The 11,963-nt window shown below is 41.3% G+C and overlaps 1 protein-coding gene across 2 annotated transcripts in view; it reads left to right on the top strand.

Moving 5' to 3' along the window:
- The first annotated feature begins 333 nt into the window (after positions 1-333).
- SLC66A2 (solute carrier family 66 member 2) overlaps positions 334-11,963 on the top strand; it is a 61,927-nt gene continuing 50,297 nt past the window's right edge. For both annotated transcript variants that reach the window (XM_085309997.1, XM_085309996.1), the window contains exons 1-2: positions 334-643; positions 10,657-10,790. In XM_085309997.1, coding sequence (XP_085166123.1) covers positions 441-643; positions 10,657-10,790 — 337 coding nt within the window. In that variant the 5' untranslated portion in view covers positions 334-440. The remainder of the gene's footprint in view (positions 644-10,656; positions 10,791-11,963) is intronic.

Raw genomic sequence — 11,963 nt, 5'->3', positions numbered from 1 at the left:
GCCGCGGCTGTGGGCGCAGCGAAGCCGGGAGTGSCGGTGGTCTGAGGAGCGGAGTCGCCGCCCTTCGCGCCGCGGGGATCCTGTCGCGGCTGGGGACACGCGTGTGCCCCACGGGCGGCGCCCGCGTGGTCGCGGCCCCCCACCGCCGGGGGCAGCGGTTTGTACCAGCCCCGCCGCTACTTTCCGGCCTGTCATTCCTTAGGCCGCTATTTTCCAATCCCACCTTTTAAAAAATTGGTTTTTACCCCCCCTCCCCCCCACGCACACACACACTCCCCGCGGGGCCGGGAGGGGCGCGCCCGGGGCCCCGCGTTCACGCCGCTTCCCGCAGGTGCCGGCGGCGGCGCGGGCGCGGCACCGCACCGCGCTGGGGCCCCGCTGCACGGCTGAAGCGGCTGCACGTCGGGGGAGCGGAGCGGAGCCCGGCCCGGMGCCCTGCCATGGAGACGGGGGGCCTGGAGTGGCTGCCGGTGCCCGCGCACCGGCTCGTCTCGTGGGGTGCGGCGGGGGCCATGGTGTTCGGCGGCGTGGTGCCCTACATCCCGCAGTACCGGGACATCCGGCGGACGCAGAACGCGGAGGGGTTTTCAACCTACGTGTGCTTGGTGTTACTGGTCGCGAACATTTTGCGGATACTTTTCTGGTGAGTTCTTCTCTTGTTTCCCTGTTTTTGCTCCGCCCTTGTTTCCTCCTCCGGTTCTAAAGGTCCCTTTCTTTCAAGTTTAAAGACTTTGATTGGGGGATATCCGAGGAAATAAGGGCTTTTATTTTATTTTTCTCCTCCTTTGAACATGCATGTCAACACAGTCTTCCTGCAAGCATGCAGCTCCACTGAGTCAAATAAACTGGGTGGAGGAGGGGTGTCTGTCCCTGCTAGATCTGATTATCAGCTCTCTCATGTTTCAAATAAGCCTTTTTAACTTAAGAAGAGGTTTACTGTTAAGTCATATATATATATATATATATATATATATGTATTATATATATATGTATTATATATGTATATCTCTATATCTATCTATCTATGTATATATATGGACGTTTTTTTCCCCTCTTCTGTTGGTTGTACTTTGCATTTCCCTTGATCCTCCAGCTCAGTCTTTATAGTGAAGACACCAGTCGTGTACATTAATTCTAGCGTGTAGTTACTATCAAAATCAATGGGATGTTTCCCAGATGTTCTTGTGTCTTCCTGGTGTGCCACTGATTTTGAGGGGGGTGACCTCCAGAGGTCTGTACGCAGCTACAGATGAAAAAAAAAATCTTCCTTTAGCAGGCAAAAGGTGAGCTGTTTTTAATAGCATTTTTTCCCCTAACATCTTGTGAGGGAACGAAGGGGRAAAAAAAAGTATTTTTGATATTTAAAAGCAAATATGTTTGCAAATTTAGGTCATAAGCTTTTGGACAAAGAAAACTTTATTAGGGCAGATTTTCCACAAAATTTTCTAGACTTATTTCCCTGTACTTCTTATAACTTAGATGCTGCAGCATTAGGAATGCAATTGAGAAGCTAAAAATGAAATAGGCTCGATAATGACTGCATCTGAAAGCAGTTATTCTAAGACTGTTGGGAATACAGTATATTGCTTTGTAGTCTGCAGAGGGCCAAGTCATAATCTGCTTCCTTGTATTGGTTTCCAGTTGCTTTGTAAAGCTTCTTGGACTCTTAAAGCGTAAGCAGCTTCCTTGTTTGTCCTAAAGCAATGCCCAGCATTAATGTGCTGTGCTAGAGTGGAGAAAGTGGGGGCCTTCCCTTGAGACCAGAGCTAGCAGTCAAACTGAAGAGTCGTCACTGGGGTCAGAACTACTTGTTGTACTGGCTCTGTATTTTCCTGCGCAGGAAACATCTGTAATATCAGAGAGATGTTGGAGAAGGCAACAAAGAGCAAAAAGGAAGTAGATGAACAAGCAGAGGGAGGAGAAATGAAAAGCCCAACCTGACAGTTTGGGAGATAAAAATACTTTTATTTTTTTGTTTTACTGAAGAGGGTTAACATACACAAGTGGTTTGCATGCGAATAGAGATGTAGGCAGTTCATGGGTAATCCAAGAGAATGTATCTGCTAAATGAGACACAAGACTATGGAAGAACTAAAGATCTTTAATTTGAATTATTTTAAGTATATCTAWTTAAAAGATGCACAAAATAATTCTATGAATAATGAAAAACCATTTGATGTTGATGTTAAAAGATCTATAAACTCTTTTAAAGATAGAGGAGGCAGTATATTGATGTGATTATGTTTTTTTCCCATGAGTATTTAAACAACATGTTATTATCACTCTCATGCATCATTTAGAGCTCCTCGGTAGCACAGAATGGCTTCTTAGCACATGCATAGGTGCATCTGGCATGGTTACAGTGGGAGTGCAAGGGATGCTGCTGGTGTTTATAGCCACTTTTATGGGGTAATATTGCAGGCCTGAGCCAGCAGAAACCTTTCTGTCTTTATCCATATTGAATTGACTAAAARGCAGAAAAGAAGACTTGCATACTAGTAATTCAACACTCACTGAAGAAGAATACTTTGTTTTTCTAAGCCTGAAGATTTGGCATTCTTGGTAGTCTACTACAAACACCAGTAGATCATGAAAGCAGCATTTAGGGTGTATATTGTCTTTGGGCTTATGTTTAGCAAATTAAAGCCGGATAGCATAGCAAGAGCCTCTGTACATGCTTATAATGCACCTGTAGGGCAGCTTGGCTATTTGACTTTTTTCATTGTTTGAGATCTTTGGTTGATAATGTGTACCTTATCTGGGAAACAGCACTCTAGATAATTTGACATAAGCAGCAGAAGTATTTTAATGATCTGTGGAATCACTGGAGGGAATTTGAAGGTTTTATTTCATTTGTTTTCATTTTGGGGTAATTTGATCCTTGTGCTGAGACAGAACTCTTCCTACAACTCAGTTTGTGTGTAATTCTTCCCCAATCTGACTTTCAAAGCACCCATTGAGAAGACTGCACCTTTCCTTTAGTAAACCAATCTGGACCTTCACCCAAGTTACTTTTCAGAAATTTCAGAAATTTACTGACATTTGGCTGCCATTTTCAATTGTTTTCGGTTTCTCTTCATTATCTGAATTGTTATGCTTTGATCTATGCCAGAGTCCCGACTTCCCTTCCCTTTGACTCAAAAATAAGTGCTTAAAGTGGTATGTCTTCAAAACTTTGAAGTTCTAATAATGTTGCTTTTCAGGCCCCAATTATTTTTAGGATGTTAGGGTTTTTTTGTTGTTATTGTTTTAATTTCAAAGACGTTTCTCTAAACTGCTGATCGTTTCTATTATTACTCCTTGATTTTTCACTGAATTTCATATATTCTTGTTGGATATGRGGTTCATAGATTTGAATGTTACATGTTTCAGATGCAGAAACAGCAGGAATAGACAACTCCTGCCTTTTGTGCCATTTTCTCTGTATTTTCACTCTCAAGTAGTGCTGGTCTTTCTGTATCTCTGTAACTCATAACAAATGTSTATCTCACATGTCTTGAGAGTGCAGTCCCACCTTTCCCCAATGGCTCTACTATACTTTGTTCACCTTGGCTATTTCCCAGCCACAGGTTGGCAGATCTCATGTGCMCCTAAAACTGTACTTTATCTCTCTCTCTTTCTCTCCCCCTCCCTTTATTTTTATTTTTATTTTATTTTATTTTGTAACGTCTGGTTTTGTAGTGGATGAAGTTTGACCTTCTCTGTCCCTTCCAAAAAAAACAGAGTATTTACTTCCTAATCTCYTTGGCATACTTTGTTATGTATCAGCAGAGTTGCAGCTGATGTAGTAGCACTGTGATAGTAACTCGAAAACAAAGTACTGCTGATACTGCTGGGACTAGGGATTGCAATCCTGTTTCCAGGATTTTTCACAATTTTCACAACCTCTTTTCACTTTTTTTTTTTGGTCAGAATTCAGTGTGCTGCCTCTCCTCCTTGTCTTCCTCCCATCTAATCTCGTATTTTAGGGTGTGCTGTCCTCAGAGAACTTCAGTTTTCTAGTGATGACAGTACCACAGTGTCTGTTAAATCTCATTTCAGCAAGGCGCTTCTCTGTTTCACAGTGTTTCAAAATTTTGTCTTTAAAAAGACATTTACTTTCACTTCAGTGTGTTTGGCATGGTTCTCTTCTGAACAGTGAGTTTTATAATATGCCCAACCTTTGTGGAAGAGCGATGGGAGAGGAAGGAATTCTGCAGGAATGAAAACTGTATAGATAGCAGTGGACATGATTCTGCTTTGCTTTGTTTATGCACACATGACTTTTGTTTAGGAAAAAATCTATAGAAGTTTGTGCAAACATCCAGCACAGTATGTTAACTGTTCGTGAAGTCCTCAGCCCTTTTAAAGAGGATTCTCAAATAATCATTGTGAAAGCAACCAGTTTGTGCTCACAGCATCACGCAGTGGGGTATCTATTTGCCAGCTGGAAAAGCAGATTTTGACTTGATATGGTCAGATTTGTCTTTTTATTACTATTGCTATTATTGTTATGTGAAGCTTAAAATTGGTGCTTATTTTTGGGTGCCAGTGTAACCGTTCCTTGTAATTTATGGTCAGTAACAGTTGCTGCCTTGGCTAGTCCATCTGTGTTAGTGCAGCTTCCGCTGCCGGTCTGCTGAAGACGCCCAGGTCGTCGTTTCTAGCTCTCCACTCAGGTCAACTTCTGAGGCGACTGGCTTGGAGAGGGGCTGCCTTGTGGCTAAGGAGGAAGAGGCAGTGCAAAACTGAATGCCTGTTGTTTAAGATCAAATCCCATCATGCCCTGGCAGGACCCTAGTTTTGCGTCAGTGGATACAAAGGTGATAAAAATATCTGTGGCAAATGTACCTACGTAATTCTGGCATATATAAGCATGCATAGGAGGGTCTGAAAAATCTACTGCCAAACTTTTTCCTCTGTGTTTTTAATAAAACACTTCATAACCATTTTTTCTGTCTCATGCCTTACTGTTCTTGCTGTCAGTTAGTTCTGGTTTCTTGTTCAAGACTGGTTGTTAAAACATCCAAGGGTAACGCTGAGTTTTACTGCTGCTTGAAATCTGAGGTTGCTAATCATCTAGTTGGGCTGCCTTATGTTGTTTTGAAGTTGTCTGTCTCTCTCTTCAGAGAGCTTATAATGAGAATTTCTGAAGTTTAGTGTAGTATGTCAAAGAATAAAATAATTTACAGTTTGTTTTAATATTAAAATTAGAATAGCTATCTAAGGGAAGAGAAACTAGAGATTTCATTGAAGTCAGCAGCTGGCATTTTTAGTTGCATCTTGTGTAAGTTCAGCCAAAAGTAATTACACTCCCTGCTATTCTCAGAGAACTGTGGACTTTTTTAAAAACAATTCTGCAGTCCATGTAATGTTTTATATAGTATTATAGTATAGTTTGTATATTTCTGAGGGAGACAATATTCTGTGCTTTTAGGATTTCAGCAAACTGGCTCTTCTGTCTTTTTTTTTTTTTCCCTGTTGGGTGGCTTATGCAAGAAGTCTTCACTTTGTTTCAGTTACAGAATGTTTGTAGGAGGTCACTTTTTATAACTCATTTTAATGAAAAAAACAATATAAGATGTGGGGATGCGTAGAATCTACATTTCTGGTTTAGAGTGTTCTGATTTAAAGTGTGATTTTAGGAGAAAGAGGTAAAGATGTGCTGGTGTAGTTTCCCAAATGAAAAAAGAATTATTGTTCTAATTCTTACTATTTCTATCAGGATTTCCCAAATGTGTCTTCAGTTGGCCATAGGAGCACTGCAGTGCAGTGCTGTCGTAACTGCTGCCGTATGTTTTGATGTGCTGCATGCATGTGGTCCTCAGGCCTGTAGATTTTATCTTGGACACCTTAGTAGGGCCGACAGCTGTCTTGAGGAAGATGCACTTGATCCAAGTCTCATGGTAATCGATGAAGAGACAGTAATGAACTTTGGATCTTGCAGAACACCTCGGGTGCTTACAGATGACACTTCAAACTACATTTGCTGATAACTTTGAATAGTTGTTTGCTATTTATGTTCAGACTCCTTTCCAAAAGTTTGGAGATGCAATTCGGTGGGCCACGGTCCCAAACCTCACAGAGCAACGTCAGCAAAATCAGTACAACAGATAATAAAACCTTACAGTTTGGGAGTTGTTCTCAGAAAATAGCTGTCTTAAGACAAATTCTGGGAACAAGTTCTGACAGTCAGGGAAAAGATGAAAACTATGGAGTTTATTTGAAGGTTGTTTCTGAGCYTAGGTAACCCCCTACCCATTCCTCTTCAGTTTGTCTGAAACAAAGCAGGTTCTGGTAACCGTAAGGTCACTGGAACTGGGAGCTCTCTCTGCTGGATTTAGCARGGGAACAAGCTCCTTCTTATGTGACCTGTTAGTGGAACCTTGCAGAAGTGTTGCATGATTCCTCCTTTCTATGAACACCAGGCTGTGAGTGTAAAAACACACTGCTTTTTGTATGCCTAGGTGAGAAGCTTCTTCTGGATACTCTGTAAAGTGGTGGAAGTTGCTGTGTTRCAGGGTTAGTTATATCAAGCAGGTTCTATTGTAAAGCTAGTTTTCTTTCTTGAGCTTTGTGCTGATTAAATAACTGTAGCTGCATGGGCAAGCTGTTTCTCAGGGCTGCTGTTAATGCTGCTACATCAGGGCCCTCATGAGCCTGATGGTATGCAATAGCCTGTGTATTTCCTGTTTTACGTAGAAGCTGTGTCTCCCCGAAAAAGCTGAAAAAATTGACYAAGGGCTGTAACCTGAAGTAACTTTGGTTTCTGCTATTGCAGTGCCTGGGAGCTGCCTGTGGAGCTGACGCAGTGCCACGTTAGCCGCTGCACAGGCACAAAGCAAAAGCAAAACCCTACCTCCGATGATGGCAGCTTAGGACGATAGCCAGAGACTAGGAGGATGTGTAGGGGAAACAATATGGTCAGCATGATTGGTGGTTATTAGGTCATACCAACAGCTTAAGGCATTATCAGTATCTTTTCAGAGGACTTTTAGGAAAGGAGATGGGCAAACCGTTCATGTGTGGTTTAATATGGGCTTGTTTTGCATAATCTGCATTTGCTGCTTTGAGCAGGCTCAAGACTGGAATAACAGGGTTGTTGTGACAGAATTGAGGTGTGCTGATAGTTGCGTAGCCTTCCCAGTGCTTAGTCAGCTACTGCAGCTTGAATGTTCAGTTCTCTTGTGTTCTCTTGCACACGCATTAAATTATATTAGTACTTCAAACAACCTTAAAATAATGAAGATCCCTTCCCCTACCTATTGTTTTCAACATTCAAATATCACAGGATTTTTTTTTTTTTTTAATAGTATTAAGAAAAATGTGAAAAACTTTAAAATCTGACATTTGAAGTCTGAGGTGTCTGAATACTACAAATGTTGTAGTGATTTGCTTTACGGTTAGGGGGTGAAAATGCAGAATGATGATGGAGATCCCCTTATCCTCAAGATTTCGGTCATCATTCCTCTCTCCATGAGCCCCATTTAGTATCCTAAGGATCTTTAATCTTTCTCTCAGAATAAACTCCAATGTTTTCCCTCCATCCTGCTTCATACTCCTGCTTTGACAAAAGTATGAATAACATCCGACATGCAGAAAGGAGGAGCAAGCATCTTGACTAAACAGGATATGGCAAGAGCATGCTCTCCCAGCAGTGATGGCATCTTGTAGCACTGTTAACTTGAGTATAGTTAGTGTTGTGGGCTTCGTAGACTACCTGATGTCAAGGTGGAGTAGTGTAAGCAACCTAGAGTGGTTCTTCTCACGATCCTGAGCAAAATGAGTGTTCTGACTTTACTTTTAAATCAAGAACCCGGTAGTGGACCTCAACACTGGTGTTTCCTGTCAGTCCTGCTGTCCAAGTGGTGTGGAGTAGGCCATGGGGGTTCTCCCCACTGGTCTCTATTGCAGCTGTTTGAGTTCCTGTAGGGATGACCTAGGTTAGAGGGTCTTGTTGTGTGCAGGATTTGATTTGGGGACTGCTGTGGGGAGATGATTTCACATGTGTGTGTTTGATCATGTAACCTTTATTTTCTTTGCATGGAAGTTTGAAAATCTGCAGATTTTCTGCATTGTTTAAAGTCCCTAAGAATCTTGCATGTCCAGTTGACCTCGTGTGTGTGTGTGTGTGTGTGTGTGTGTGTGTGTGTGTGTGTGTTGGTTTTTTAATTGTTAAAGGACTAGAACACTTGGGAGACCACAATAGCTTCAGTCTCATGCAAGATAAGCCTGTGCTGATGGCAAATGGTTATAATTTGGCAATAGCTGGCCTTGAGTATATGTGTTTGCAGTGGGTGGATGTTTGTGCTGCAACCCATACTTCTGTGAGGCAGCCGTAACTGAACAGGCCAATAATTTCATCAGCAAGAAGAAACTAACCTTGCAACGACTTGTGCTGGCTTTACCATCTTAATATCTTTTGGATTACCGTGCTGCTGTCTCAGCCCCTTTTATGTGCATTGTTGTATTTTTTACATGCAAATGCATTTGTAATTGGAGGTGATTTTCCTAAGACTGCTGTTGACAGTTGCTCTACGAATCTGATTATCTAAATCTTTCCTGTTTTTTCCTCATTCCCKGAGTAAGAGACAAAAATAACAATAACAAATTCCAGTGGTTCAAGGGAGGTTGACCAGGGTCAGCAGTGCAGGCTGAATGAGCTTTAGGATCAGGCCTGACTTGTTCTTCCTCCCTACTTTTTTTTTAGCACAGTAAAAGCTTCATCTAGAGCACTTTGTGCATGTGATTACATGCATCAGTTGCGTTCTTTTTTTCCTTCCCCATAGCATCTTCCCAATTTGTTGTGATAACATCTATAATGATGTGGCCCATCACAGATTAGTAGGTGACAGAGGAAAGAAGGAACTAGTGTATGTGGCTATTATTCTTCCAATAGCTACTGGTGGCTTTGATAGTGATGTGGAGTTTCAAGGCCTTATTGTAGTTTGCCTAAGCTGTGCCCCATTAGGCAGAAAATACCTGGCCATATTCATTGGTGGGGGCTGCTGGGCTGCTCTGTGCAGAAAGATTTCCAAGGAAGCTAGTCAGGGACTTCCCAGTTTTTCTTCTGTCCCTTATGATGTGACTCATAAGAACAAAAAAATCTCTCTGAAGAAGTGGTTGTAGAGGAAATGGAGTGCTTGCGTAGCGCTCATACTGTGTGAGAGCCTGATGCAAGCACAGTTGGTTTTTACTGCCACAGGGCTCACCCGTGAAAGTAACTCAAGCATAAGAAATCRTATGTTGCCCTTTTGAGTATCTTTATGAGATAATCCTAATGTATGGGAAAAGAACTGGAGATAGTATACTGGCTTCTGCCAGAGTGTTGTAAAACAGGAGCACTGAAGAATGGGACAATTGGTTTGTCGTGCCTGTGTAGCTGAGGTTCGTCACAGGAGCAGCATGATGTGCCCGGAGAATAGCCTTAGTGACTGGTSTGTGAGGGAATTTAGAAGGCCTGTGAGCCGCRTGGTGCTGCCTGGAGGAGCTGGGGAACATGCACTGTGCTTTCGCTAGATCCCATCTTCAGCATCTCTGTATTCAAGACATAAAACCTGGCAGCCCTGAGCAAAGAGAAGAAGCTCACAGTGATGTGCCTACAGCCTTCCTATCTTAAATCCAGTGAGGGCTRCATATGAAAAGCTTCCATCTCCTATCGTTAATTCATTTAATGAGAGTGTCTGGTAGGGATTACGGAGCTTTCAATGAGCAGTGCAGGAAGAGGAGCTTGGAGAGTTGCCAGTCTTTGCTGAAGRGTCTCATTTTCCTACTGCAGAACCTAGTGCGATCACACAAGAGCAAGCCCTTCAGTAAGGATTGGCCACAATCCAAGGTCATATCTCTGCATTGCATACAGGTGAGCTCAGTAATATCTGCCAAACATCATTTGTGAGCAAGCAGAAATTCAATTTGGGGAGAAAAGAGAAGGCAAAGTTTATATGTTTAGTTATCACAATCTTGCGCTCCCTTTCTTCCCCCAACCTTGGTCCAGCTAAGACACAAACTGATGACTTGGTTGGTGTGTTGTGCAGGCCTAGCCTCTTAATTCAAATATCTGGAGGCAGGCAAGGCAAAAGGCTTAGTTTTTTTAAATAGGAAGTTTGTTTTTTAATTAGGAAGATACTATAAACCTAGAAAGCTAATAGCTGTGAATATTAGGGTGAATGTTACTGCCTTTTTGTGACTTAACTCTCTGATCAAAATTTTAAGGTAAAGTTTTGCACAGAAGTCCTTGCAAAATCTTTGGCGTATATAAATGGAGAGAATGTGTAACTGGTGTTAATGCAGCATAATTCTGCTGTCTCTTTATATCACCTCTTTCAAAAAAAAAAAAAAAAAAAAAAAAAAAGATGTGCAGTTAGCCTGAGCAGCAGAAACTTAAACTTCTGCTTTCAGAATTTCTAGGATCAACCCACAGGGATGTTTTGTCCAAGAACCTTATTACACCTGCGAGGAGACTGACTCTGTTGAGCTACTGTATGTGTGTCTAAAATGTAGCTGTTGGTTTTCTCTTCTTTGGCCTTTCACACCTGTTACTATAAGGGTGATTTAGGATTTCTTTTGTCAGATGCTTAGATAGGATCAAAGAATGAAAATAACTTGAGTACAACATTTGTCATTTTTGAGATGTTTTATATATTTTTCTTTTGCTTTTTTATTTTTTTTATTTTTTAGGTTTGGAAGGCGTTTTGAATCCCCTCTTTTGTGGCAAAGCATTATCATGATCATTACTATGTTACTGATGCTGAAACTGTGCACTGAAGTACGTGTGTCCAACGAGCTAAACATAAAACGCCGCTCTTTCGCAGGTTAGTGACAGGAGCTAGCTGTTGCAGAATGAATCTTTTAAAAAGCATATTGCATTATGTTTTGGGCAGAAGTTCTGTCTGGATTGCAACCCAGTCTCMTTTCTTGCTGATCCAGTGTAGCTCTTCCTGAACTTCTTATTTGAAACCACTTTGATCCATATGAATATTTAAAGCTGTAATTTTTTTTTTAATGGGTCTTGGTTCAGTCTGGAAATCAGAGTTCTCCTTAATATTTCACATTGTGCTCTAGGTCGTAGAACTAGCTGTCATGYCATTGAGCTAGCCTGTTTTTTAAAAAAGATCTTACCTTGAATAAGAAGTTAGTTTCAACTGTACTTTCTACCAAGTTCTTAGGTGGGAGATGGACCCTGATTATATGCTATTATCCAAAATCTCATTTTGCAGTTGCCGACAATGTATCTTTCATATGCACAGAATATATTTTCTACTTACTGTATTATTGGCAGTCAAAATAGGAGGTGCTGTCATACAATAGTTGCAAAGATGTGTACAGCTTTTTTTTCCCCAGTGTGAAGTTTACAAGAATTCTCACATTTTGTGTTTTTTTGTTTGTCTTATTTTTAGGCGTTGATCATTTCAGTTGGGGGCTGGAATATTATTCTTTATTTAATAAAATGTTCTTGCTTTGTGCAAACTCTTTGATTTTTTATTTTTCCAGAAAGAAAATGTGAGAGGGGTTGGTTTTGTGTTTTTCGCTAATTGACTTTGACTCACAACATTCTATTTTGCAGCTTATTACCAACAAGAACAGAAGCAATACTGTCAGCTTTCTGTCAGTTGTTTTGCCAATATGGTTGTATAATTTATTCTCTCCATCTGTTCTCTTCCCTCATTCCCTAATAACTGATGGTCTGATCCAGTTTCAAATATCTGCAGCCATCATTAGAAGGCAGCAGATACTAGCTGTGCAGTAGGGTAATTTATTTAATAGCTGAAGAAGCTACTTTCTTCTCTATTCACTGTGCAATGTGTTGTGAAGCTGTTCAAGTGAGTGAGTTCATGTGGAAGAGGAGGTGCACTGCAGCTCCTAATACTGCACCCAAATGTCTTTTCCCTGTCTTACAGTCACAAGCTGCTTTGTCTGAAAGGGTTGTTAGTCTGGCAGGATGAATGACTTAACTCCTTTCAGCCAGATTTTGACTRAGGTTAAAA

This window comes from Rhea americana, unplaced genomic scaffold (assembly GCF_003343005.1).
Source record: "Rhea americana isolate MKP2758 unplaced genomic scaffold, rheAme1 scaffold_31, whole genome shotgun sequence".
NCBI classification, from domain to species: domain Eukaryota; kingdom Metazoa; phylum Chordata; class Aves; order Rheiformes; family Rheidae; genus Rhea; species Rhea americana.
This window is presented reverse-complemented; position numbering and strand designations above follow the sequence as displayed.